General features: G+C 52.5%; 6 protein-coding genes across 6 annotated transcripts; 4 read left to right on the top strand and 2 right to left on the bottom strand.

The window, feature by feature from the left end:
* Positions 1 to 206: 206 nt before the first annotated feature.
* On the top strand, positions 207 to 2,356 carry PtrM4_029420 (Acs, Acyl-coenzyme A synthetase-AMP-(fatty) acid ligase; the record flags this gene model as incomplete). Its single annotated transcript, XM_066103870.1, has 2 exons — positions 207 to 1,860; positions 1,911 to 2,356. 2 exons carry the CDS (start codon positions 207 to 209, stop codon positions 2,354 to 2,356), a joined length of 2,100 nt encoding a protein of 699 aa, XP_065966072.1.
* A 2,315-nt stretch (positions 2,357 to 4,671) lies between these two features.
* On the top strand, positions 4,672 to 5,465 carry PtrM4_029410 (GTPase SAR1 and related small G protein; the record flags this gene model as incomplete). The annotated part of the gene is made up of 2 exons (XM_001941848.2): positions 4,672 to 4,749; positions 4,800 to 5,465. 2 exons carry the CDS (start codon positions 4,672 to 4,674, stop codon positions 5,463 to 5,465), a joined length of 744 nt encoding a protein of 247 aa, XP_001941883.1.
* A 3,993-nt stretch (positions 5,466 to 9,458) lies between these two features.
* PtrM4_029400 (ProP, Permease major facilitator superfamily) lies at positions 9,459 to 11,189 on the bottom strand (the record flags this gene model as incomplete). The annotated part of the gene is made up of 1 exon (XM_001941847.1): positions 9,459 to 11,189. One exon carries the CDS (start codon positions 11,187 to 11,189, stop codon positions 9,459 to 9,461), a length of 1,731 nt encoding a protein of 576 aa, XP_001941882.1.
* A 1,263-nt stretch (positions 11,190 to 12,452) lies between these two features.
* PtrM4_029390 (HrpA, HrpA helicase) lies at positions 12,453 to 17,032 on the bottom strand (the record flags this gene model as incomplete). Its single annotated transcript, XM_001941846.2, has 3 exons — positions 12,453 to 15,435; positions 15,484 to 16,180; positions 16,303 to 17,032. The coding sequence occupies 3 exons, from the start codon at positions 17,030 to 17,032 to the stop codon at positions 12,453 to 12,455; spliced, it is 4,410 nt and encodes a 1,469-aa protein (XP_001941881.1).
* A 419-nt stretch (positions 17,033 to 17,451) lies between these two features.
* On the top strand, positions 17,452 to 25,673 carry PtrM4_029380 (translational activator GCN1; the record flags this gene model as incomplete). Its single annotated transcript, XM_001941845.2, has 4 exons — positions 17,452 to 17,581; positions 17,654 to 19,746; positions 19,798 to 24,844; positions 24,895 to 25,673. 4 exons carry the CDS (start codon positions 17,452 to 17,454, stop codon positions 25,671 to 25,673), a joined length of 8,049 nt encoding a protein of 2,682 aa, XP_001941880.1.
* Positions 25,674 to 26,181: 508 nt separating this feature from the next.
* Positions 26,182 to 27,607, top strand: PtrM4_029370 (putative transcriptional co-activator protein; the record flags this gene model as incomplete). Its single annotated transcript, XM_001941844.1, has 2 exons — positions 26,182 to 26,824; positions 26,901 to 27,607. The coding sequence occupies 2 exons, from the start codon at positions 26,182 to 26,184 to the stop codon at positions 27,605 to 27,607; spliced, it is 1,350 nt and encodes a 449-aa protein (XP_001941879.1).
* Positions 27,608 to 27,774: the final 167 nt, after the last annotated feature.

Here is a 27,774-nt window from a genome sequence, read left to right as displayed (position 1 = left end):
ACATAAGAGCGTGTGACGGTCTGACATTGATATTTGTCTGTGGAAAGGGAGAGGGACGCGTTTCAATTGTTGCCAAAGGGGATTCAAGAGCTCTTGAGTTTCAATTAATTCGACATCATCCACTCCGCCCCGCGTTTACACAATCGACATACCTTCGCAAGCTCACAAGTTGGAAAAACACACCTGGTCCAAACAAAACCGAAGTCATGGCCCAGACACACATCCAAGACCAAGTCTACGCCTCATCAATCTCCAACCCAGAAGCCTTCTGGCAGCGCCAGGCCAGCTACTTGCACTGGCACAAGAAGCCCACCAAAGCATTTGAAAAAACGACTAAACATCTCAAGAAGAGCAATGTCACACATGCGCACTGGCAATGGTTTGCCGATGGCGAAATCTCTACAACTTACAATTGTGTGGATCGACACGTGGCGGACGGCAGAGGCGGTAATGTAGCGATCTGCTGGGACAGTCCTGTAACAGGCCAAAAAGAGCAGTTCACATATGCGCAACTATTACAAGAAGTGGAAACACTTGCCGGAGTATTAAGAGAAGAAGGAGTGAAAAAGGGTGATGTGGTATTGATCTACATGCCCATGATACCCGCTGCTGTCTTCGCCATGCTGGCAATCGCCCGTCTAGGCGCCATCCACGCCGTCGTCTTCGGCGGTTTCTCGCCTGCAGCACTAGCCCAACGGATTGAAGCCAGTCGCCCCGTTGCCATCATGACGGCGTCTTGCGGCATAGAAGGGGCGAAGAAACCCGCAGAATACAAGTCTATGATTGAAGGCGCGATTCGCAAGAGTAGCTTCAAGCCGGATAAGACGATTGTGTGGCAGAGAGAGCAGCTGAGATGGGATCCTGTGCTCAAAGAAGAGGGCCAGCGCAACTGGCAGCGACTCGTCAAAAGCGCGAGGAACAGAGGGTTGAAAGCTGATGCTGTACCTGTTAAAAGTGGGGATGGACTCTACATCATCTACACATCCGGTACTACTGGACTTCCAAAAGGCGTTGTTCGCTCAGCAGGTGGCCACGCCGTCGGTCTAAACTTGTCCATCAAATACCTCTTCGGAGTCCATGGCCCCGGCGATGTCATGTTCACCGCCAGCGATATCGGATGGGTGGTTGGCCACTCTTACATCGTCTACGCACCCCTACTAGCAGGTGCCACTACCGTCCTGTTCGAAGGCAAACCTGTGGGAACACCCGACGCTAGCACCTTCTGGCGCGTCATTGAGGACTACAAGGTAACCACCATGTTCACCGCGCCTACTGCTCTCCGCGCCATACGCAGGGACGACGGCGAGAATGCGTTTTTCGAAGCGAGAGGCAAGAGGGGTGCGTTGAAGACGCTTCGAGCGCTTTTCTTGGCGGGCGAGAGGAGCGAACCTAGTATCGTGCAAATGTATCAGATACTACTAGCCAAGCATTGCGCACCTGGTGCCATGGTGGTAGATAACTGGTGGTCGTCAGAGTCGGGCTCGCCCATTTCTGGGATCGCGCTTAGTGCGTCCTCGGGTTTGGATTTCGCCTCGCAAGACCGTCCTCAGCCACTGCCGGTTAAGCCGGGTTCGGCTGGGAAGGCGATGCCGGGGTTTGACGTGCGGGTTGTGGATGATGGTGGGAACGAAGTCAAGAGAGGTGAGATGGGGAATATTGTCATGGCTATACCTCTTGCACCTACGGCCTTTACTACGCTTTGGGAGGACGAAGAACGCTTTTACAAGGGGTATATGAAGAGGTTTAACGGGAAGTGGATTGATACTGGTGATGCTGGTATGATGGATACAGAGGGATACATTTCCATCATGGCCCGAGCTGACGATGTTATCAACGTCGCGGCACACCGCTTCAGCACTGGTAAGTCTCATTGTGTATCGTAAGCGATGTCAGGGTACTAACAAGTCCAGGGGCCATCGAACAAGCCATCACAACTCATCCATCGATTGCCGAAGCTGCTGTAGTTGGCATTCCCGACGCCTTGAAGGGCCACCTACCATTCGCTTTCGTCACATTGTCCACCCATGACCATCCTGAATCAGCAGTTCCAGATGACAAACTCGTGTCTGAGGTTCAACGTCTGGTACGTGAGCAGATTGGAGCCATTGCGAGCCTCGGTGGTATCATACAGGGAAAGTCAATGATACCCAAGACACGAAGCGGCAAGACGTTGCGTAGAGTCTTGCGTGAACTCATCGAGAACGCAACTCACGGAGATTTTGACAAGGAGGTCAATGTGCCGAGCACGATTGAGGACCGTGAGGCAGTTAGTGTGGCAAGGGACAAGGTGCGGGAGTACTTTGAGGTCAGAGGCAAGGGGCTGCACAAAGCGACGGAAGCGCGTGCCAAGCTGTAGATTAAGGTGTAATGAATAGGGGTTTCTTGGTATTCTTACTGGAGCTTCTCTGGAGCTTCTCTGAATGGCTTCTCTGGACATGGGGCAACCCATGGCAACACGAAGTCTAAGCGGGGGATGAAGGCGGAGTGAGGCTGTTGCCACGTATCGGCTGGCGGTTTGACGGAGACATTGGGACCAGTTCAACGGTGTCAGACTCGCGGCGGGCCGCGCGGGGGAAAATCGAGTTTGCACACAGCAACGGTTCCGTTCAAGGCTCCAAGGCTCAACGTCGCGCCGTCGACGCATAGTCGATCACCTTGGGCCAAAACACTACAAGTCTTTGCACAGACGGCGGCAGGAAGGGGTGGGCCCCACATTAACACGTGCCTGGCAGTTGCTGCGGGTGGTAGGGCAGTAGTGGTTGTGCCCGCCAACCTGGGGCGCTTGACACTTCATCAGCACAGCTTATCCAGGTATTCCCGGGTTGGTGGCGGAGTGAGCATGATGGGGTGGGCACATGTCGGGGCTCGGGATGACACTAGCGCAATATTTTTCCCTCTCGTACCGGCCGAATTGTTAGCAGCTGCAACGGTTGGGAAGACGGGTGATGGGCTGACGGGGCGTATTTTGGACATCGGGTCGGTTACATGGACGCCTCGCTTAGGGTAAAGGCGTTCGGCGTGTGTACTGGTAGTTGCAGCGAAGCCGTCGGCTCGGGAGTGGGTGTGTGTGAGTGGTGGTGTTGGTAGACACGTAAGTAAGTACTTGAGTTATTGGGGTCAAGTGTGTTTTCGGCTACAGACTGTCGCGGCATGGGAGCCTGTTCCCCGGAGCCTACCCTACCCACCCTGGACTCTGGACTCTGGACTGTGGACTCCCTGGACGGGCGCGACTGAAACTCTGGCGCAAACAAGGAGTATTTTTCTCTGGCTTGGTGTAATGAAGGGCCGTGTGCAAGGCCGATGCAATCAAGAGCCATGCATGTTTTTAGCCCAGCAAGTCGGACGGAGGTAATCAAAGGCGCAGCAGCTGCAGTCTTGTTCCAAAGCAGAGCGACGACAAGGCCGAGACTGCAGTGCTCTCCCAGGTTGAACGGCCGAGATGGTTGTCGTTTGTCGTGGGCAGGGCACGTGACGTGGTGCTCAAGGCGGGCCACGGCAGCAGCGGCCGAAAGCAGCGTAGTCTGGAGGGCTCCAAGGACTCCAAGGGCTTCAAGGGGGTCCCCCGTTAGCAGGATAGTAGCAGTAGTAGCAGGATAGTAGCAGGATAGTAGCAGTGCTAGGGCATTGCCGCTGAGACAACTGCCCGTTGCGCATCGCGAGACGGACAGGCGACGTCGCACTGCAGTCCAGGCATCAAGTCGAGACGGGCGTGCATTACACATTACAGTACAGTTGTAGCGCCACGTCAAGCCAGCACAGCATCGTGCACATGTATCATTACTGTCAACTGGGTGACGGTGACGGCCCCGGGTCGGCGAGGCTTTCTGCCTGGCCTGGACAGGACTAGGCCGACGCTGAGGTTTGGCAGCCCAAGGTGCTGCCAGTGCCAACCTCGACGCAGTGGCAGCGTAAAACCCCCGGCCGCCCATGTCGACTAATCGCGCGTTTCTCTTGACCTCCCTCATCCATCACACGCCGCTATCACTCCACTCCCCATCCCACGCCGCCGATTAGACTATATCGGTACACGACAGACGTGGTTGATACGTGATAGTGATAGCGCCAGCCTGTAGCCCGTAGCCCGTAGCCCGCCAGCTTGCCAAGCCCCCGGCCAGCCTCAAGCACAGGAGCTGCACTTGTGTTTGCACCCACCGTCTCCCTTCCCAAGTTCTCCACAAGAAGCCGTCACCGTTCCAATCCCAATCCCAATCCCTCGCCAGCAGCCTAACGTCGCTACCCCAATTCCCACTGTACTGCCACGACAAGAGTCTGCCTCCCCTACCCCGACACAGGCCAGAAGAAGCAACACCCCCACCCGTCCAAAAGGAGCCCGTTTGTGCGTCGCCGCTGCTGCACAGGCCACGCCAAAACCCGCCTCGATCCTCTTCCGCAGTCTGGCTCAAACTTCCCCGTGTCCACGACGCCCCATCGACTCTGAAGCGTCTGCTGCTCCAATACACACGCGCACCGTGCGAGTGCGCTCCGAGTTGCTGCCATCATCTCGACTCGCCATTGCACTTTGGCCCGCGCCGCCCCCTTCGTCACTGACACCCCGTCAGCCCCCCCCCCCCCCCCGATCATCTGGAGTCTGTTCGATATCTGCCCTTCGCGCCCTCCCTCCAACATCAAAGACCACACTGACGAGGGCCTCGCTGCTCCATCTTCGGCACTATGGCGGGGAAGATGACGCTGTACAAGTTGGTGGTGCTGGGCGACGGCGGCGTGGGAAAGACCGCCCTAACCATACAGGTACGACTCCCCCTTTGACTCTTGCACTTTGACATGGCTGACAGCCCTAGTTATGCTTGAACCACTTTGTTGAGACGTATGACCCCACCATCGAAGACTCGTACCGCAAGCAGGTCCAGATTGACGGCCAGTCATGCATGCTCGAGGTACTCGACACAGCCGGCCAAGAAGAGTACATTGCCCTGCGAGACCAATGGATACGTGACGGCGAGGGCTTTGTTCTCGTCTACAGCATCTCATCACGCTCATCCTTCGCCCGCATACAACGCTTCCACAGCCAAATACAGCGCGTCAAGGAATCCTCAATGGCCGGCTCACCTACCTACCCCGGCTCACCCATCAGCGCCTCAGCACCCGTCTTTGGCCAAGCCCCCGTCATGCTCGTGGGCAACAAATGCGACCGCGTCACCGAACGCGAAGTCTCAACCCAGGAAGGACAAGCCCTCGCAAAAGAACTTGGCTGCGACTTTGTCGAGGCCTCGGCCAAGAACTGCGTCAACGTCGAAAAGGCCTTTTTCGATGTCGTCAGACAGCTCCGCCGACAACGACACCAGGGCAGCGGCCGCTCCCCATCAGACAGAAAAGACGCTCGCGTCCGCACCGGCTACAACGAAAAGGACCGAACACGCGGTACCAGTGATCGCCGCACACGAGGTACAGGCATGAACAGCACCGGCAAGAGGGGCAAGGACAAGCCAAAGTGTGTGATTCTATGAGCGACCAGCTCGACATGCTCCCTGTCCTGGCATGGAGCATGCCTTCCGATATACATATTTGGATTTACTGCACAATATCGGCCTTCGACACCTGCCACGTCGATGGCCTTCGTCACTGATAGAAAGCACTCAACAAGGCGTCGGCATATGAGCGGCGTTTGCATCAACGGTCTCGCTTTGGTTTTGCATGAGGCCCATGGAGTAACTGGAGTACTACGAACATTAGCCTATTCTTATTTTCTTTACGACTGAGATCTGTGCGGCACTTGAGATCTTGCACGACACTGTACGGCTGAATTGATTAGTGGGTAGGGCTGGCGGGTTGCAAGCACGCACATCTTGACAATTGAAAAGACGGTGCTGGTGGTAGCATGTGGTTATTTGTTAGCGATGGCATTTGGTTACCTCAAAACCTGGAAAAGGACGGAAAAGTCATGGGTTCAGTTTGGGTACTTTCTTCTAACGCCCGAGATACCTTTTCGAATTCAACGTCTATCTTTTTGACCCCTCGCTTTGGCCGTGCCCTACTCACCCTTGGCTGTTTGCTCACGGCTACTGCCACCCCGATGCATTGGTCTGGATACCCTTCCCCACAAAGCAACCGACCCGACTCCGGCGCAGAGGACATGTGGATCCCAAAGCACTTCCACGCGAGTTTAGGTGGGTTCGCTTTGTCCACCACGACACCCTGGCCAATCGCTCTACTTCCTCCATGGACAAAACGTGCATTACCACCCCAACATGTGGAGTCGGAGTCGTAACGGGGACCTTGTTCCAGACACTGCCGTTGGTTGCGGCACAGCGGGACATACCATTGACAAAGCCATGTCATGCACAGGCCGCACACATGCCATTTCTGCGCGACGCCCCCCCCCGACGGGGGGCCTGCATGCCACATGATAACAAGGCGCCGAGCTTTGGTTCACGGAGTTGTTCCCGTCAGCACTTGTGAATTCCTTTTTTTCTTCTTCTCCTGCGCAGCCAATCCTATTCGGCATCACTTATGCGCATTTGGACTCTTTCGATGTTCGTTCGCATTCGCAATCGTCGGGCACCATTGCATACTGCGGGTCATCTCCAAGCTTATGCAGCCTGGCCGATTCGGTAGTACAAGCGAGGCTGCATGGGGTCATGGAGACTGAGCGAACATGTGAGCTACTGTACTTGAGAAGATCGTTTGGAAAACGTCAATCATGAGCCAACCAACATACATGTCTCTTTGTGTTTGGGTTGGAAAAAAAGTTTCCGCGCAGGTCATGACTTGGAGGCTCCACATAGGGGGGCGAGAACCTCGTTGGCATGCGGAGGATCTACAAAGGGCATTGCGGTCCCGCGGATGATGCACGCTTGGTCTTGGTCGATCTGGGTGAACGACAGTGTGAAACGAAAGGGACGCCCAGGTATACCCAGAGAACAGTAAGGGTTTCTTTCTTGGGTGCGAAGGGTTTCCATTGCTTTTGTAAGACCACGGTATCTATTATTCGTGTATTGGCGAAACTGATGAAATTTGCTTACCTGATGTATGGGAAAGTACTATTGATTTGAGGACCTAGAGACCGAAGATTCCTAGGGCGGTAAGATGGAGAAAGTGGGCTGAGGACAGTTGGGGCATCTTGGGTTAAGTGGTGGAAACGGAGGTTGGGTGTTGTATGAGGGGAACAAGAGATAATGTTGGAGTCATAACTGGGGGTTTCGGACTTGATATGTGCATTTTTGTTCGGTTTTTCGAATAAACAAGGGGTCCTTGGAAGGGCTGACCGGCATAGCTTCACACATCGCGCAACACTTGCGTTATGCCGCTTCTGTTGCTGGGGACGGACGGAAGGACCCGAACGGCTGCTCGGTGCCCATTGGCCGCTTCTTGGATGCACCCCGTTCATCACTCGACCGGGCCGGAAGGTATGCGGACGCTGTAAAAACCTAAGGCCTTGAGTTATCCGCCTTGGATCTCACAGTCCATGTGTGCAACTAGTGACATTAATGTCCACCATCTTGGCCAGCATGGCCGCTTTAGAACGGAGTTGAAGTTAATTATATGGCTCTCCAACATACATACCCACCATAATAACTGATCATAACATTGAATATATCCTTATAATAGAAGACGACCATCCAAATTCCACAGTCATCAACATCGGTACAGGAGTTACGGGCCTGACGCTAGCTCACTGCCTCGCCAAAGCCAGCATCCCGGACTATGTATGCTAGACAGAGGCGTCATAGCCTCAGAATTTGGAGCAAAAGTTACGCTGCAGCCACACTGATGTTGGGGGTTGCATGAACTGGGCTGTTGGGACGCTGTACTGAGTACATACATGTCATGGGTGGTGCACATTATCGCGATCCCGTTGGCAAGGGTTTTGCATCTAATGGCTTTTTGGGGTAGTGAGGAAGTTCCATGTTGTTAATTTCAATCTTATTCTTCTGCATGCCGCATACTCTGTCTAACGGTAATATTCAAGTGCTGGCTACGATACGAGGGTATTGGACCACCAAGTCTTCTTACGCACACTGTACGAAAAACTACCAGATCAGTCTAAAGTCTATGAAATGGCATGGATAGAGGAGATGTTTTGAGGAGAAAAGAAGGACTGATGTCGTTTTACAGGACAGGTGTAAGTTCATTGATGATGTGGTGGTTGGTGCGGATGGCGTCCATTCTAAAGTTCGGAAGATCATGTGGGATAAGGCCAATATGGCAAGCCCTAGCATGGTCACTGTTAGGGAGAAGTGTGGTGAGTTCTAGTTGACTTGTTGACAACGAAATTTTTATCTCGTCACGAACACCTCCTTCTCCCAGCCATGGTAACCAAGTACATCGCCATTGTAATGACCTGCTCTCTCGTCCCCGGTCTCGAATCTCACGACATGCACATCAAACCCAACAAAAGCCTCTCCTTTCTCCGTTTCTGCTGACCGGATTGGATCTCCATCACAGTACACAGCAAGCTACCCGCGGACCAGCAATGTACCTGACCCACACGCCGCCACTACGCCTCTACCGACATGCAAACCCTCGCTAGTAACCTCCTTTAGTGCCCCATCACTGAAATAGTTGTAATCCGTTAACTCTGGAAGAGGGATTTAAAGAGTGAAAATGATCTCTCTCGAAGAAGTTGCACTGGAGCTTTGGTCCTTTGGGCGCATCATCTTGGCTGGTGACGCTATACATAAATTAACCCCCAATATTTCTTCCAGCATTCCAACATATGGACTGAGAACAATCTTTTTTGAAAACGTAGGCATACCTCCCCAAACTCAGCCCTAAGCGGCAACGCCGCCATCGAAGACGCAGCCGCCATCGCAAACACCCTCCACGCGCTCCTCGCAACCCATCCTAACAAACCCCCAGTAGCATGAACTCACAGACGCTCTTCGCAAGAAATCTCGTCTAGCAGTGGCTTACTCTATCGTCGGACTAGAATTAATAGCGGATAATCTTGCAAGGCTGTATGGTGGGGCGCCAAATCTTGATAATGTGGTGTTTGAAGAGGAGAGAGGGGTGTTGGGGTGGATGATACGTTGGCTGTAGAGGAGGAGAAAAAGCGGGAGGTGCGGAGGGTGAATGTGATGGAAGGAGAGAGGAAGAACAAGGGGGTGGAGTCGTAGGAGGACTGGAATGATGGGTTTGAGGAAGTATTTCCGCAGTTACTAGGGGGCTTGGTGGTTATGTGGGTTGTTGTTTGGTTGTATTGTATGGTGCTATCTAGATATTTTGTACGAGGGTCTGGAGGGGATGCTAAGTGGCATGCGGGAGGGAAAGAGACGATTCGTTCTGTTGAGTAGGGAGCAACAGTAGTCGACTTCGTTTTTCGTAGTTTGATAAGAGAAACGTGATGGTGTTTTTGCACTCTTCTCCCTAAAGAGGTGATAGTAACACCTAGATAACATCAAATGGTACCATAACATAGAAAGCATACACCAAACCAACTTAACAAGTTTCACTTCAAATACTTGCTTCTAAGCTGCGAATCTAGCTACCCACGGCACATACTACGCCGCCGTCACCGCCGCCATTTTCCCTCTACCACCGAATTTCGATCTCAACAGCGGAACAGAACACACAACACTCAGCGCAGCAGCCGCGACGAAAAGCGCCCACACACTTTTCATAGCTTCGGCAATCTCCGTCACAACCAATGCCTGCTCTCCCTCATCCAGCGCCCGAACAGCTCTACTACTCGATCCCGCAATCAAGTTCCTAATCTCCTTGGGCTCTATGTCACGTATTACCTTCCCCACCTTCTCAACAGCCACATTATGAAACAGGCTCCCGCTCATAGCGAGAAAGATCACCCTACCCAGACTCTGCGATATAGTCATCGCACCAACAGCATTGGGTATATCGTAAACGGGGACTAGAGACTGCATAATAGCAAAACCAGCGACGATGTAGCACCCCGCACCCGTTCCGACGAGGATGTTGTACCCGTAGATTGCGGCATTGGGCGTGGTGACGTCGACGGTGTACATGAGTGCTGAACCGATGAGTGCGAGTGTGCTGCCGCCGATATACCAAAGGGGGATCAGGCCGTATCGAGGCATTAGGAAGGCGTTGATCACTGATGTGACGACTATGAAGAGAAGTAGGGGGAGGAGGCGGATTCCTGCGACGAGTGCGGTGTCGCCTTTAACAAATTGAAAATACAGCGGAATGTGGTAAGTCATCGCTAGAATGATTCCTGACGAGAGGAAGACTTGGAGTTGCATGTTTATCAGTATGGCCCTCTTGAGGAAATGTAGTGGGTATAGCCGGTTCGACTTGGTGACTAACGGGTGCAGCTTCAGCATGACGATGAAGGCAATGAGGAGGATGCCTGTGATGGTCCATAGCGCGATCACAGTCCCGGAGCCAAAAGGGTATATGACGCCACCAAAAGTGAGTACGATGGTCAGGCAGACGGAGCCAGTGAGAAAGATGGCCGCGTTGATCCAGTCGACGAGGTGGAGCTTTTCGGCGAGAGTCTTGGACGGATAAGGATCGAGACTGGGGAAGAGGAAAAAGTAAACAGGAGCAAAGACAATGCCGATGGGAAGGTTGAGGTAAAATCCCCATCGCCAGGTAGCCGGGTTCGCAGCAATGAGCCCGCCAATCACTGGACCCAGCACACTGCCCACCCCCCAAACAACCGTACTCCCAGCAAGGTACGCCGCCTTCTCCTGCTCATTCGACAGAACTGACACATACGTTATAGTGCCCGAGTATATACCCGAGCCCCCAATGCCTGCAATAACTCGTCCAATAACCAAAATCTGTATATTCGGAGCAGCACCACAAATAGCACTGCCTGCTTCGAACAAAAAGATATTGAAGATGTACACCCACTTCATATTAAAGACGCCGTAGATTTTGCCCCAGAGCAGGATGAACATGGTACCGAGGGCGAAACCGGTGCCGATCCAGACTAGTAGCTCCGGGTGGCCGAAGTCGTTGATGATGACCGGTTGGAGAATGGCGATGATGGTGTTGTCGAGGGCGAAGAGGAGGGTGGTAGATAGCATGGCCGCGTATGTAATGACCCACTTCCAGCCATGGATGTTGCGAGGACTAGAGTTCTCAGCTGTCGTAGCGATATCGCTGCAGCTAAGACGCTCACCCGGTGGAGTCGAAGTGTTCGAATTCGCCGCATATGCATGCATCTCAAGATTTGATCCGTTCTGGCTCGGCGCTGTAGCCTTGTAGCCAATGTTTGACGCATTCAGCGACTTTTGATAGGTAGACATTGTGTTCGCGGGCGTGGATTTGGTTGTCGGTTGATCTTGGGACGACTTTTCTTAAGCACTGGGCGAAATTGTAGAAATTAGAGCGGATGTGTATGAAGTTCCGGCAAGAATACAATTCCATTGGGGAACGGAGTGGTGACTGAGAGCAGACACGGACACAGGATCCAAGTGCCCCACTTTTATTTGCGACGCGGTTGCGGTGCAACGGCGGTAGGTGGAAGAAACATTTGATTTGGGGAGTGAGTGATTGTTAATGGGGACCGCTAGTATCGATAAGATCTTGGTACTTTTGCCGCTCAAGGTTGTTGATGTACCTTACCCAGGACGCACTTCCCAGCCGGTATATTAGCTAGAAATACCTTGCCAATATACGTATCACAGTGAAGGTAATTAGAAATATAGAAAAGACATAGAAGAAAACGAAGACCATCCTTCTAGGCCCTAGGTCAATACAATATACATGAGGCGATAGAGATTGCGATCCTCTTTGACAGAAAAAGAAACAGATTGTCGTAATTGCAAGGACTGAGTAAGATAACATGTCAAGGTCTGCACAGGGATGTGATTGTCTGTATCTTACTTTTCTTCCCACGGTATGTCCGTTGCATTTCTAACATTTTCTACCCCCTACATGTGCCCGTCGTTAGTCTAGCGTTTCGCCTACAGCTGTCGCATGCTACGGTAATCCAAAATGGTACGGTAATCGCTTGGCTTATACCGCACAAGATCCCTCTTCGAAGACGCTGTTCTTACGAAAGGGGTTGAGTCCCAAATATTCCATAAGCGTCTCGACGTACTGTTACCAATGTGACCAGCATAGAAATCTCCCAGTTCGTCATGACGTCATATCTTGATTGCATTTGGGTGACCTAGAACAAAATGACATACCAGAATATAGTCGTATATAAAGTACCAGTGATTCTTGCCCTGCTCGAGGTATCTCTTTTCCGTCCAGGCATTAAATGTCGCGATTTCAAACTCCATCTCTTCTTTAGGGGGAAGATCACGCCACCCAAGCATCCAAGTGACTCCCCAAAGCGGCTGTAGCTCTGCTGTAAGTGATGTAAATACCCAATGAATGTGACCCGGGAAAAGAATCGACCTATCAACCTGTGCCGGCCATGAAAACTACTTTGTTGCTAAATTTCATATGTCCTTTATCTTTCTACCTTTCCGTGTTGTAATTCGCGGACACAGCGAAATTCGATTTCGTCTAGAGAAGCCTTGTGTAGTCTAGAGCCGTCCAAAGATAGAAGTTACTAATTACTTCGCCTTTCCGCCAGCTCTTTCCCGAATCCTCTCGTCCTTTTCAAACCTGTCCTCAAACATCTTGGAAAACAAGCCCAACCACTCCTTCTCGCGATCGCTAAGTTGTCGTGCCGGGTTCTTCCAACTGTTTGCCAGAATTTCCTTGACACGACGTCTCAAAACCTTCAATGCGACAGCGGACCTCCAATCTCGGACAGCAAATCGAAGGACATTGCCGGGTAGACTGATGACACCCGCGTGTAACTTGAACTCGATATCCGCAGCTACCATAAGCACCATTGGAAGAGGGTGCGCAATGGATGTTGAGTGTGCGTTATAGAATTTGTTGCTCGACTGCATAATGTGGTAATATGACAGAAAGTTGGCTGTTGAGGAGCCTTTGTTGACTGATGTTGGTGCTAAGCTGACCGTCTGATTGTTCGAGATGTTTCGCCAACCCTTGCCCTCTCGGGTCAAGATCTTCGGGTAAAATGCTGTTGCAATGACCGAATTGACTAGGACATCGTTGTCGGAGTGCATGTCATACTGTGCGGGCACCTCGACAAAGACGCGATGCCGCGACGCACTTCGGTAGCGGCTCATGACGCGGCGCTCGTCCGGCGTGAGCTGTAAGAAACCCGCTTCAACAAGTGATGAGAGTAGCTGCGCTTTGAGATCCTCGATGTTACCCAGATTCTGCGGGCTTAGGAAGTTTTTGTGACAGAATTGCATTTCGGAGCGCCCTGGGGTACTGCAAACTGCTCTCCATGCCTTGTAAGCATTATAGGTCGTTAAGAGATCAGAATCCCCCTTCTTGAAAGCAAGTCGAGCGATATCGGCCCGCTGTTTTGCCCCAAAAGGCGTTAAGAATGGGGACTTGGAGGAAAGAATTGCAGCTATGGTAATGGCGACGTCCACGCAGGAAAATGTAGTTGAAAGCAACACGAGTTTACCTAGATGTGCATCTAGTGGCAGTTTTGCAATCTGACGACCAAGAGGGGTGAGTTCTTCGCTCGGAGTCAGTGCATCCACCTCTACTAGAGCATCGATAGCACGACGGATGTTTCTTGATGACGGTGGATCGAGCGCTTGAGCAAGGGTAGCTTCGATGTCGCCAAGTTTACAAATCTTGACTCGCATGACCAAATCTTGCAGGGAAAGTCGAAGCATCTCCGGAGTCTGCTGCTCAGCCATGAGATTATCGTGGCGGTACTTTGTGAACAAATGAAAGCATAAACCTTCTTGAACACGACCGGCACGCCCTCGTCGCTGTTTGGCATTAGCTCTCGATATGAATGACTGAGTCAGGCGCGATAACTGTCTCCGCTCGTCGAACCTCATCTCCTTGTGCTTTCCGATGTCAATAACACAGGTGATATCCGGAATCGTCACTCCAGTCTCAGCAATATTTGTGGCAAGTACGATCTTGCGCACACCTGGAGGCGGAACAAGGAAGGCGGCCTGCTGATCCTCACTTGAAATTGTAGAATGCAGCGGATAGATATACCAGTTGGTGTTGAAAGCAGGATGGCCAGCCAAAATGTCGTTCAGTTGGCGGATCTCCGCAATGCCAGGAAGGAAAACCAAGACGGCACTGCTGAAACGACTCAACTGTTGATCATACGCCACGGTCTCGATCAAGCGAGTGATCAAGTCGTAGTCGATGGCGTACTCATCGTAATTGGAAAGCGTATTCCGTGTCGTAGGGCTGTAACCTGGAAGCTTGCTCGGGATGCCGGACTGATCACTCGCAATTTCATCATCATCATCATTTTCGCTAGCGGTTGAATTCCTAGCCGGACCAGACGTCCCGGTATAGTGAGTTAGCTCGATCGCATCTTCCAGATAGCGAGTTTGTACCGGGAAGGTACGACCCGGCACTGTCAAGATTGGCGCGTCATTGAGATACCGCGAGAACCGTGCAGCATCCACAGTCGCGCTCATCAGTATGACCTTGAGTTCAGGCCGGCGTTCCATTAGCGACCGAAGTATGACCAGGAGGAAATCAGTGTCAATAGACCTTTCGTGCACTTCATCAATGACTAAATGCGTGACCTCTTGCAAACCTCCAGATGATTCGAGCATGCGAAGTACGACACCCACTGTCGCGTACACTAGACGTGTCTGCGAGGACGTCTTGGACTCCAGTCGGATCGCGTAACCAACAAGCGAGCGCATGGTGCCGAGGTCCTTTGGACCCTCACCAAGCTCCTGACTGACACGTTGTGCAAGCGAAATGGCGGATATGCGTCTTGGCTCAGTACAATAGACTTTGCATGCCTTTCCTTGTGAAAGCTCGTGCTCAAGAAGGAAAGCTGGAATTTGGGTACTTTTCCCGCAGCCAGTCTCTCCACAGATGATGGTGACTTGATTTTTGTCCACGGTCGAGAGAATTGATTCCTTGAAGCCGAAGACAGGGAGGTTCATTCTTCCGACGAGCATATGTTGGTATGATGGAGCCGACGCTTTCATAGCCCATAGCTCTCGCAGACCGTCATGCTGTCGCACCGGTGTGTTATAGCCAGAGTTCGAAGCAGGAGAGCTTGTCGCGGCCTGATTACGCATTTTGAAACGGTTGGTGAGTACAACTCCGTCTGATTCTTCATTCTCGATTTGCTCCTCGATGATGGAACGGTAGTGCCGGATGGCGTCACGATCCATAGCATCCAAACGTGTCTTGCGGCGTTCCAGGAACTCCCTATAGAGGTCTCTCCAGTTGGATGGCAGTCGTAAATATACCTTTTCTTCTTTTGGGGAGGTAGCCGAAATTGAGAAAAGAGCAGCGACGGAAATGTAACTCTCACTTTGCTCAACTGACACGGCCGCGACATCAGTTGCTGCGAATGTGGTTTGCTTCTTATATCGGCTACTGGTAACCCCAGTAATCTCAACGTCGTATTCGATGTCGTCGTCTTTGGACCAAGCAATTGTCACAGAATGTCGGCAGGTGTAGGTGGTAGGAGAAATCATTTTGTACGTTACGCGCGCACCCGGATCCCTGAGAGTGTCAGACAATGTTTGGAAAATTATTTAGTGGCATGCCTACCTTGACCGCACCGCCTCTTCGAACACTTTGCGTGGAGACATTCCTGGTGATTTTCCAAAATCACGAAGGGTTACGTTGTCGGTAGACGCGCCGTCATTTGAAGTCTCCGGTGCTGGTCCTGCATCAGGGACTGCAGAGAACATGCCTCCAAGCAGATCTACATCTTCTTCAACTTCCTCCACACCCTGTGGGGCTGCGGGAAGTGGCGCCTTTGCGACGTCTACCATGGGAGGGTCAACAACGACCTCTTTCTGCTGTACTTGGGCAATGCTAGGCTGGTTTTCGATCCGCTGCCTTTTCTCGGCTTGAGATTGGGCGATTTGGTTGCGCTTAGCGGGCCACTGAGCTTCGGCTTGATATTCGTCGAAGAGCGCGTCGGACGTGAGCTGTTGCAACTGAGAGAGAAGTTTTCGGACAGCTGGAGTTTGAACGGTTCCTGGGGCGGACTTCTTAGACTTGGCTCCTTTGGCTGGCTTCCGAGTAGTCGTATCGACGAGCTGTGGATCAATTTCGAACAGCTTGCCTTTGATTTTGAGGTATGCTGGGATGAGCTCGTCAAGCTCTAGGTCGCTATCGAGATCGCTGACATGTGTATCATCTTGCTCGAGTTCAGCAGGTGTCGGAAGATTACTTGCTGGCAAAATTAAGGGGTTCGATGCAGCCGTTCCATTGGCAGGAGGCGCAAGCGGTGGTGTTGCTATGTATGGTAAGCAGTTGCATAATAAAGTAATGTGGGAAATATCGAGAACCGGGGGTGTGTAACAGGTCACACCTATCTAAGGGGGGAATGAAGTAAGGCATTCTTGTAGATAGACTCACGAGATGGGGATGTGTCAGGGGTATCGACAGTGGAGCGCTTTGGACGCGACTCCTCATAGGAAAACGTGTGGTCTTCACATTGGTCCAGTGCCAGCCATTCGAGAGCGTCTTGTAGGCCCCATACACCTGAAGATGCGTCGATACTGGCGGCGTTTGCGCAGAGCCATCGCAAGACGGGCTGTATTTGGTCCCGCGAGAAGCCCAGTTCACGCAGGGAAAGGTCAAGAGTCCATAGTTTTGACATGGCATCTTCTTCGGTTAGGGTCTTGAGTAGGGACTGATGACCCTGCCTCCTATTTGAATCGTTTGATTCTGCCTGGGCCAGGAGAATGATACTATCAAGAATTTCATTGGGTAGCCAGTCGTGGACGGTCATGGAGTGCGACTGGCTACGAAGTAGTCTACGATCTGTCTGGAATTTGGAGACATGGCGAGTAACCTCGCGCCTGACCTTTGCGGCATGCTTCTCTGCAAGCAACTGGAGCTCATCACGCTCCAGCTGGGCCTCGAGCTCTTCCGGAGTTGGCGCGACTTCTTCCTTCGGCGCTATCGTCTTCTCGGATGGCTGGGGCGCGAGCTCGGATGCGGCTGTACCTTCTTTCAACGGCGTCTGTGCAACTTGCTTGACTGGGACGTCTGCGGCTGCCTTTTCCGGCTTCGGCTTGCTCGCGACTGACGTTGTCGCGAAGCCACGGGCGGGATTACCTGCTGGCTTCTTTTTCTTCGCCATTTGAACAGAGCAAGTATGAGGTGGAAGTTTGGAGTTTGGCTGGCGTGCGGTGCAGTTGGCTCACTAAGTTACTGGCGGCGTCTCAGGCGGGTTTCCGTATCGAGTATATGGGAGCCTGATCTTTGGCGAGATCAAGATTGGGCAGAATTGAGTAGCCGGTGGGACGCATGAGGGCGCAATGGCAATGTTCCAAGATGGGATCGAGTGCTGCTCAAGGCAAGGGCGCAAAAAGGCAGTGGGGGTTGGGTGGTGGAAGGGCGCTCCACACCATAGCGGGCGGCCATGTCATGGCCGCCGACCCAAGCAAATAAACGAAATCTTAGCGGCCGTCGCACTTCGCGACTCACTTCGATACTCGCACGCAACCCCGCCAACACCCCGCATTCCAGCTTTCCACCTGCTCATGTGGACTGGACGACATGGCTGCAAACGGGGACGCTGAGTCGCAGGCCATAAGCCGCGACGGCCTGCGGCAGAAGCTCATAACGAGCTCTACCAAGCGTCGCATTACTGAGCTCTCGGCGCTGCAGCACCAGGTCGCAGACGACTGTGAGTGAGGAACAAGTGGAAAAAGGCAATGCATGTAAATTAAGTAGAGGCTGACTAGAATTGAACATGTAGCACTCGTCAATGCCGACCTGCAAGCCATACTAGAAAACCTGTTCGAAACATACCCACTATACGAAGATCGGGAATCTCGCCGCGCAGTCGAAGCCGTCCTCAAGTCGCTTGTAGAAGGACCCCATGGTGACACGGTCCTGCCGCCAATTGTCAAGTTTCTCAAACAGGAGTGCTCCAAGAAGGGCCTAGCACCCACAAACGCCTTTGTGCTGGTCGATTGGGCTTCGGTCCTGCTACTACAACTCGCAAAGTCGGCAGAGACATGGTCGAAACATGGTCTGGATTTGGCGACCGCCAATGCTCTCGCACTGGAGACGTGTGTGCGTGCAGGACCTCATCGACGTGCCGACCGAATCGCAGCTTCCGCACTCGTCTCAACGCGCCGGGCTTTACGCGCCATCTTCCGCTCTGAGACATTTGGCCAGAACGCCCTTTCCAAACTGGTCACTACCTTCACTGCCAAAGGCTCCGCCCCAACGGCTGGAAATGCTGTCTTCCTGGGAGTCATCGCCGGTGTTTCTTCGCGTCTACCGACCGTCAAGCCCGTGTTCGAGAAGCACAAAGCAGACTACTACACATTTTACACCAGGGAGATTATTGGATCAAGGACCCAGTTACCCGACTATGTGTCCAAAGGCCTGCATGATTTCTTTGACAGCTTTCCCACACTAGAAGAACTGCGCAAGGATGTTTTCCCGCCCATCGAGAAGGCGTTACTGAGAGCCCCGGAAGTGGTACTCAACGACGTTCTCTCGCCCATGATCTTGGCCCTTCCCCAGTCCCTGGATCTCTCCGACATACTCTTGATAAGTATGCTTAAGCCGCTGCTTTCAAACGTCAAGTCAACCAACCCCGCAATCCGAGCAGGCGCCCTGCGAACCTTCAAGGCCTTGGCTTCCAGGTCGCAGGATGGCGAAAAGGTCGACAAAGTCGCAGATGAACTTCTTACCCCTCTCAAGCAAGGCAAAGTGTCTGGTGCCGACCAAAAGATTTTGCATGCTCAGATGCTAGCAGTGCTACCACAGTCAACGTCGTTGTCAGCCAAGATACCGGCTGGCATTGCCCCGGTCGCATTGAAAGAGCCGAGTGAGCCAGCTGTGTTAGCTGAAGTGTCAGCTTTGACTACACATCTCAACTTTGGCTTAGCAAATGGTGTGAGTGTTGACAAGACAGTGTCCGATGCTTTCATCAAAGGCATGGCAGACAGGCGCATACCCGTCAAACGGCTGTGGGCGCTACGGGCGGGCGACATCTGGTGGAATCTCTCTCAGGAGCAGCAGGCTCGACCAGATGTACTTGCCTTCTGCCAGACCACTCTACCAAAACTTGTCGAAATTTGGCAAGAAGTCAATGCTAACCCTCTCCCGGCAGCCCAGAGTGGTTTGGTCACGGTAGGCCATTACGTGACTGCGCTACTCATTGGAAAGGTGCAGAACGCCAATGACGAAAAGCTGGTCTCTATATTCAAGAAATCCGACGTCATCTCACAATCTCTCGCTACACAGCCCAAGCCGTCCTTCCTTTTGAACCAAAAGGTGTACTCGAAAGTGTCCACTGAAGAAGATGTGTCAATCGCAATGCGTGCCTTGGCAGCCATAGCCCCTAGTGTCGCTGATACATCTTCAGGGGACGTGGCAAATGCGTGGGCACAGGCCGTCATATTCTTCACAATATCTCGAACTCTCTCAAGCCAGGCCAGTTCGGCTGCGAAGCAAGTACTGACGAAATCATATCTCCGAACCTCCCCTGAAAAGATCAGCAGCATCATCATAAATGGTTTGTGGTCATGGTACAGGTCATCTGAGCAAGGGGACAAGGAGAGTGCAGCGGTTCTTTCCAAAGCACAGACGGGCGATCTTGGCGCCGTATTGGCATCTATCTGCCTGCCTCCCGATAGCCTGAAGAAACACGACGCAAGCATAGATACTGCGGTTCTACAAAAACAGGCTATGAGCCTGGTCGTGTTGGCAAGAAAGGAGATTATGCCGCGGGTGTCTTGGATCGACCTTTGCCTTCGCATGGGCGTGGATCCAGGTGAACTAGTCCGAAACCACCTGGAAGCCTTCATGAGTACTGTCAATAGTGTCACTGAGGTACATCCCACTTGCAGCTTATCATGTCGTTATCTTGCTAACTTCACATAGAACAAAGAGAACGATCAGTTTCCAGCTGTCAGTCTGGCAGCGTACAGTGCCTACACTGACATGGCCTTTGTGGCCCCCGATACTGCTTTGCCAGCTGTCGTTAAACAATTCAGTCAAGACCTTGATCCAAAGCAGCTCGAATCGGTCGGGCCTACCGAGGCCGCCATCTTCCGAACGCCCGAGGGAACTGCTTACATTGACGTTTTGTCGAAGAAGGCTCCCGTTGTGATAGACAAGAACACCAAAGACTACGATACTCTGAAATGGGAGGAGGAATTGCGAGCGCAACTTGCACAGAAGAAGGGCCAAACCAAGAAGCTCACTCCAGACGAGCAGGCCAAGGTCAATGCTCAATTAGCGAAAGAGTCTGCCATACGGAAAGAGATCACTGCTACAGAGCAGCGGATGAGGCGAGGCGTTGGCATAATTCAGAGCCTAGCAACCGGCCCTCCAACTGAGGCAGAGCAATGGATGGGATCGGCTGTAGGTCTTTTGATCCAAGCTATTCGCGCCGGCGCTGGACTTTTGTTGGGAGATATCCCGGCGACAGCTCTAATTGCCTGCTCCGAACGTATATCTAACCGTCTTGGCGTACTCAGACCCTTTGTTGGTGTTGCAGTTTTGCGTACGATCGGTGCTATACAGCTCGCCAAAGAGTACGAAGATGAAGATCTAGGCGATCTTGTCACGCGTGTTCTATACCGACTCCGTTTCCTTAGCGAGCAGAGGCCACTTGACGCAGTATCATTGGCTTACTGCTTCCCTCTCCTTTTCCTTGTACTGGAAAAGGGCGGCATTGGCAAAACATCACCCGAGGAGTCTGATGAGCAGCTCATCCTAGCAATCGAAGTACTGGCTTTCCACACAGATTCCTGCACCGATCCTCGTCTGCCGCGTAAGAGCTTGCTAGAAATCCTCGTCTGGTCCATGCAGCGGTATCAGCAGCACTACAAGATGATCAAGGATTGCATTACCGATCTCGCCAGTGGCCTCGCCCCTAACATTAGCAACGAAGAGTTGGGTGCACTACTTCGTGGTACCATTGTTCCCGAGACTGGTGTCCGAACAGCGACTTTACAGGCCATTGATGCTGAGCTCGACATGAACGATCTTACCTTTAGTGAAGAAATTTTCATTGCGTGCCATGACGATGTGCCGGAGAATGCTGAGCTCGCACGAACCATTTGGGATGAAAATGACCTTGAGCTCAAACCAGATGCAGGTGTACGAATGCTACCTTATCTTGATTCCCTCGACAAGCAACTCAGGCGAGCCGCTGCTCGATCCATTGGTGAAATCATCACCAAGTTCCCGGATACATTCCAGGACCTCCTCCAAAGACTTAGGGAGTCTTACACAGAAAAGGCCAAGCCTCGGGTTCCAGAGCGCGACGAGTATGGAATGCCGCGCAAGATCGATTTGCGAGATCCCTGGGAAAGCAGAGATGGTATCGCACTCACCTTTAAGGAAATGACGCCAGGTTTCAAGCCTGATGATCTCGTCGACTTCTTGAACTTCTTGATCTTCGAGGGCCCACTTGGGGATCGGAGCCCTGCAGTGCGAGATGAGCTAATCGAGGCAGCAACATCAGTCATCACAGTCAAGGCGCAGACTAAAGTAGAACCACTGATGGAGCTTTTCGAGAACGCTTTGGAGGCACCCGATCGCAAGTCTGAGATGTACGACCAAGTCAACGAGGCAGTTATTATCCTCTACGGTGCTCTGGGTCGTCATCTGGCTGCAGGAGATCAGCGGGTTCCCAAAGTCGTTCAGAGGCTTTTGGCAACTCTCAGCACACCCTCTGAGACAGTACAATATGCTGTTGCACAATGTCTTCCCCCTCTCGTGCGCACATCAGAACAAGAGCTTCCCAACTACATCAACCAGATGATGGAGCAGTTACTTCAATCAAAGAAGTACGCATCGCGCCGTGGTGCTGCCTATGGCCTCGCGGGTATCGTTCGCGGCAAGGGCCTAGGTGTTCTGAAGGAGTATCGCATCATGTCCACCCTCAAAGGGGCCAGTGACAACAAGAAAGATCCCAACCAAAGACAGGGGGTATATCTGGCATATGAGCTTCTGTCTTTGATTCTGGGCCGCTTATTCGAGCCGTACGTCATCCAGTTGGTGCCGCAACTGCTCGCTGGATTCGGTGATAGTAGTACAGACGTTCGAGAGGCTTGTCTCGATGCAGCAAAGACTTGCTTCTCGACGCTCAGTTCTTTTGGAGTGAAGCAAGTGCTACCAATACTTCTAGAGGGTCTTGATGAGGACCAATGGCGTAGTAAGAAGGGTGCTTGCGACTCTCTGGGTGCCATGGCGTACCTCGATCCGAACCAGCTCGCTCTGAGCTTGCCCGACATCATTCCACCTCTAACGGTCGTTTTGACGGATAGTCACAAAGAAGTGCGAGCATCAGCCAATCGAAGTTTGCAGCGCTTCGGCGAAGTCATCAGCAATCCCGAAATCAAGAGTGTAGTCAACATCATCCTAAAGGCTCTTAGCGACCCCACCAAATACACGGACGATGCTCTCGATGCGCTCATCAAGATTCAGTTCGCTCATTTCTTGGACGCACCGTCGCTTGCCCTTGTGGTGCGTATTCTAGAGCGTGGCTTGGGCGACCGATCCGGAACGAAACGAAAGTCTTCCCAGATCATTGGCAGTTTAGCTTATCTTTCAGAGCGAAAAGATCTTACGTCTCATCTTCCGATTCTCGTCGCTGGTTTGCGCGTAGCTATTGTGGATCCAGTACCTGCCACTCGTGCTACCGCATCCAAAGCGCTCGGCTCACTTGTAGAGAAACTAGGAGAGGATGCTTTGCCGGATCTCATTCCAAGCCTCATGGCAACTCTCAAGTCCGACACTGGGGCCGGCGATCGCCTCGGTTCTGCCCAGGCTCTTTCAGAGGTTCTTGCCGGTCTTGGAACCGGACGTCTGGAAGAGACACTACCAAGTATCCTGCAGAATGTTTCCAGCAACCGAGCTTCCGTACGAGAAGGCTTCATGTCACTCTTCATTTTCTTACCTGTCTGTTTTGGAAACAGCTTTGCCAATTATCTCAGCAAGATCATTCCTCCTATTCTAGGAGGTCTGGCGGACGATGTCGAGTCGATAAGAGAAACCGCTTTACGCGCCGGTCGTCTTCTGGTCAAGAACTTTGCTACAAAGGCCATCGACCTTTTGTTGCCCGAACTTGAGAGAGGTCTCGCAGATGACAGCTACCGCATTCGTCTCAGTTCCGTTGAGCTTGTGGGTGATCTGCTGTTCAACCTCACTGGCATCAGTGGCAAGGTGGAAGAAGATGAAGTCGAAGAGGGTGCGAAGGAGGCTGGTCAGTCTTTGCTTGAGGTCCTTGGAGAGGAGAAAAGGAACAAGGTTCTTTCGGCACTATACATTTGCAGATGCGACTCATCTGGTCTGGTGCGCACAGCATCTATCAACGTCTGGAAGGCGTTGGTGGCCAGCCCGCGTACTCTACGTGAGCTTATACCTACGCTTACACAACTCATCATTCGCCGCCTCGCAAGCTCGAGCATGGAGCAAAAGCACATTGCTAGCAGCGCACTTGGTGAGCTCATCCGCAAGGCTGGTGATGGCGTCCTTGCTACACTGTTGCCTACTCTGGAGGATGGTCTGCACACTACCGATACCGATGCCAAGCAGGGTATTTGTATCGCTCTCCGCGAGCTCATAGATGCCGCCTCACCAGAGCAGCTTGAAGACTACGAGAAGACTCTTATCAAGGTTGTACGAACTGCTTTGGTCGATCCGAACGTGGACGTGCGAGAAGCAGCCGCAGAGGCCTTTGACGCTCTGCAACAAATCTTTGGTAAGACAGCTGTTGATGAGGTCTTGCCATACCTGCTCAATCTCCTCCGTTCGGACAATGATGCTCAGAATGCGCTTTCCGCGCTTCTCACCCTTCTCACGGATCAAGCTCGGTCGAACATCATTCTTCCAAACTTGCTGCCGACACTTCTTACATCTCCCATGTCTGCATTCAATGCCCGCGCCATTGCATCATTGGCTGAAGTTGCAAGCTCTGCGATGACTAGGAGATTACCAAATATCCTCAACACCATCATGGACAACGTCATTGCTACCAAGGACGAAGACCTCAGGGCGGAGCTCGAGACATCTTTCGACAAGGTCCTGTTGTCTGTAGACGAGTATGACGGACTGAACACTGCCATGAGCGTTATGCTGGCACTGTCAAAGCATGATGATGAGCGAAGACGTGCGCGTGCTGATATGCACTTGGCCAAGTTCTTTGCAGAGTGCGACGTTGACTTCTCGAGATACTACCCCGAACTCATCCGGGCATTGCTCATTTCATTTGGCGACAGCGACGCGGAAGTGGTCAAAGCTGCATGGACTGCTCTCAGCACCCTCACATCAAAGCGTCTCCGCAAAGAGGAGATGGAATCGCTCGTCATTTCCACCCGCCAGACGCTCAACCAAGTCGGTGTAGCCGGTGCCGACCTCCCAGGTTTCTCATTACCCAAGGGTATCAACGCCGTCTTACCCATTTTCCTGCAGGGTCTCATGAACGGAACTATCGACCAGCGGACACAGGCCGCTCTGGCTATCTCAGACGTCATTGACCGCACGAGTGCCAAGTCATTACAGCCCTTCGTTACTCAGATCACTGGACCTCTCATTCGTGTGGTCACGGAACGGTCTGTCGAGGTCAAGGCAGCTATCTTACTTACACTCAACAACTTGCTTGAGAAGATACCAACTTTCCTCAAGCCCTTCCTGCCTCAGCTGCAGCGTACGTTTGCCAAGTCACTTGCTGATACATCATCCGATGTACTGCGAGCGCGTGCAGCCAAGGCTCTTGGTACTTTGATCAAGTTGACACCCAGGGTCGATCCTCTCATTGCTGAACTAGTCACCGGATCCAAGACGAGTGATGAGGCTGTCAAGACAGCTATGTTGAAGGCCTTGTTTGAGGTAGTCAGCAAAGCAGGCAAGAACATGAGCGAAGCTAGCAGGAATTCTATCCTCGGTCTCATCGACAACGAGACGGATGACTCGAATGGTAAGTTGGACACGCGCTGAGCCGTGATGACAATGACTAACATGCGACAGATGCTATGGCAATCACTAATGCCCGCCTCTTGGGTGCCCTCATTAGCTGCCTGCCTGAGGATGTTGCTTCCAGCTTGCTCAAGGCTCGTGTTCTCACGACTCATTTCAGCAAGGCTTCGGTACTAGCACTTAATGCTATTCTGTTAGACGCCCCCGAAGCCCTGACAGGATCTTTCGCAGATGACACTATCACTGTGATTTGCCAAGGTATCGCACATTCCCAACCGTTCATATCAGACAACGCAATCCTCGCGGCTGGCAAGTATCTCCTTTCGGAGAAGAGTAACAAGAGCTTCGATCACACCAAGCCAATCTTCGAGGCGCTTGCGCCTGTTGTTGAACCCGGCCATCCCGTTGACACGAGGAGATTGGCACTTGTGGTGCTCCGAACGCTTGCTCGAGAGCACAACGAGCTGGTCCGTCCCCATATCGCACTCGTGGTACCAGTTGTATTCGCATCTGTCCGCGACCCGGTTATCCCAGTGAAGCTGTCGGCTGAAGCGGCTTTCCTCAGTATCTTTTCGGTTGTAGATGAAGAAGGCGCCGTGTTCGACAAGTACATGAGCGGGCCGGGCAAGGAGCTGTCTCCTGGTCAGCAGCGCAGCATGGGAGACTACTTCAAGAGGGTGGCTACGAGATTAGCAGGACAGGCAAGAGAGAGGAAAGAAGCCGAGGGAGGAGCTGGCGGCCTGGGCTTGTCGAGTGACGAGGTTGAAGACGAGCGTGAGATATGGAGTGTAGGAAAGGTTGAGCTGGGAGATGTGTTTGGCGATAATTAAGGCATACATGGCGGTGACATGGCATAGAAGCATTGTAAAAGCATTTGGGACGGGAGCATTCACGAGGGCATTTGATGATGAGGTATGCAATCATAGCGAGTCAAGTCTTTATATTGTGTATATCCAGGGTACTTTTGGAGTGATGCGGCGCTGATGTTTTGGGTGTCGTTAGTGATGCAGTGACTTTGTGACTTGCCAGGCTGGTCAGCGTCAACTCCGCAGGACTCCCGAGCTCTGAACCTCACGCACTTCACGACTGCGTGTTGTTCCATCAGCCTATGCCCCGCTCCACACTCGTTATAGCCCTTTTTCATCGAAAATCGCGAGCGACTGCGTCTGCGATCACTTGTACGCTTTCGGTGCATCGCGCAGGTGTTGCAGTGGCCGAGGTGTGTTCCTGCCCCTTCTCCGCAGTCGGTACGCGCATCTGTCCCGCTGCGCGACAGGCGACAACATCACCCACTCAGTCAGGCATTGAGCGCCACCACGGCGCGTAGACTTGGCCATCATGGCCGGCACAATACGCCCAAATGACATGAATGTGTCGACGACGCCCACGCTGTCCTCGGGCACCCTCCCCAACCTCGCGTCGCTGCAGACGGACGTCGCAAAGAAGCCAAGTGCACCACGAAGTCCTCGTATAGACGTCGAACCACTTTACACGGCCGTGAAAGCTTCTATAAGCGACGCCGACTGGACAATATATAAAAAAGCCCTGTCCTTTTTCCTGCTCGGCAACTTGAACCAAGAGGAGCTTACCCACAAGCTATCCAAGATCCTAACGACGCCCGCGCTCGAACACGCACACAATGCTCTCTTTACGGCTATATACGGCAACATATGGCGTGATGCACCAGACGCAGGCATCGCGAGCTGGGTCAGTAGTAGTGACAAGCCGACGAGCGGGACGATCAAGGGGACAGGGGATGAGAGCGAGAAGAGGCTCAAACATGAAGTCATGCAGTTGAGTCGGAGAGAGAGAAAGAGGTTAAAAGGGATACCCGCAGGCGAGAGTCCGTTGAGCACAGGACTGGAGGGGCTGGGTGGTGCTGCGACCGGACCGGCGCAAGAGTACGTTGAGGCGAGACGGGCGAAGCAGATGGACGTTGGCGCAAATAACATCCAAGGCGGAGGAGGATTCGGCAAGACGAGTAAGTACCAACATGGCACACACACCCTGTTACCCTTAGTATCCGCGCTCGAGATGCTAATAGTACGGGCCATCAGACTGGGATCTTGAGATTCGTAAACGCTATACTTCAGCCCTCTACGTCGAGACGCACGAGTTCCCTACGGCGACCACAATAGGCTATCGCCTTCTTCCCATATGCTACGAGTTCGGACTTCCACAAGGTCACACGGTCGATTGCCCAGACTACCTCAATATTGCAACCGAAACATACATCAAGGAGGCTTTGGCCAACCTGCTGGGCAAAGTCAGCAGTAACGGCCCTGGTTATGTTCGCACAGGCGAGTTCAAGAAGAAGCTGGCGCGCGAGGAACGGCTAGCCGAGCGGGGCGAATTGCTAAGGGGAAGCGGCGGCGAACTGCCCATTGAAACAGAAGAGCGACGGAAGAGAAAACTATTATGCATGGAGGACTTGAGGCTTGCGCTGGATCTTGGGGACTCGTATCTGGGCCAAACACCACTTATTGCTGGATCGATAATGAATTCGAGGTTTCTGGATACCGAGGGCATAGAGGAGATATACGACGAGCCTGCGAAACCACTTACCAATGGTGCACTCACAAATGGCATTAATGGTACCGGTGCGACGAAACATCAGCTCAAGGGCGAAACGTGGACGATTGACTTTGGCGACCCGATGCAGATTGACGACGAAGTCAACACGAACTGGCAAGGGGGCGGTGTGCAGGATGTGCAGGAGCTGGACGACGCGCTCGATGACGTCCTCAATCTCGGTGATCTCTGATTCATGGCGTTCTGAGCTTTGCATTTGATGGCGTTTGGGGCTTCGCATCACGGTGCTCTGGTGTTGCAGTGGGATGATACCCAGTCTTTTCCTGTGGGAGACGTTTTGTCCGAATAAACGTTACATGTGACCCGGCGAGCTTGTTGTTTCCTTGTACAGTATGTTAG

The sequence above is a fragment of the Pyrenophora tritici-repentis genome, chromosome 1, assembly GCF_003171515.1.
Source record: "Pyrenophora tritici-repentis strain M4 chromosome 1, whole genome shotgun sequence".
Classification (NCBI taxonomy): domain Eukaryota; kingdom Fungi; phylum Ascomycota; class Dothideomycetes; order Pleosporales; family Pleosporaceae; genus Pyrenophora; species Pyrenophora tritici-repentis.
The sequence above is the reverse complement of the archived record's forward strand: the minus strand, read 5'-3'. Positions and strand labels throughout refer to the sequence as shown.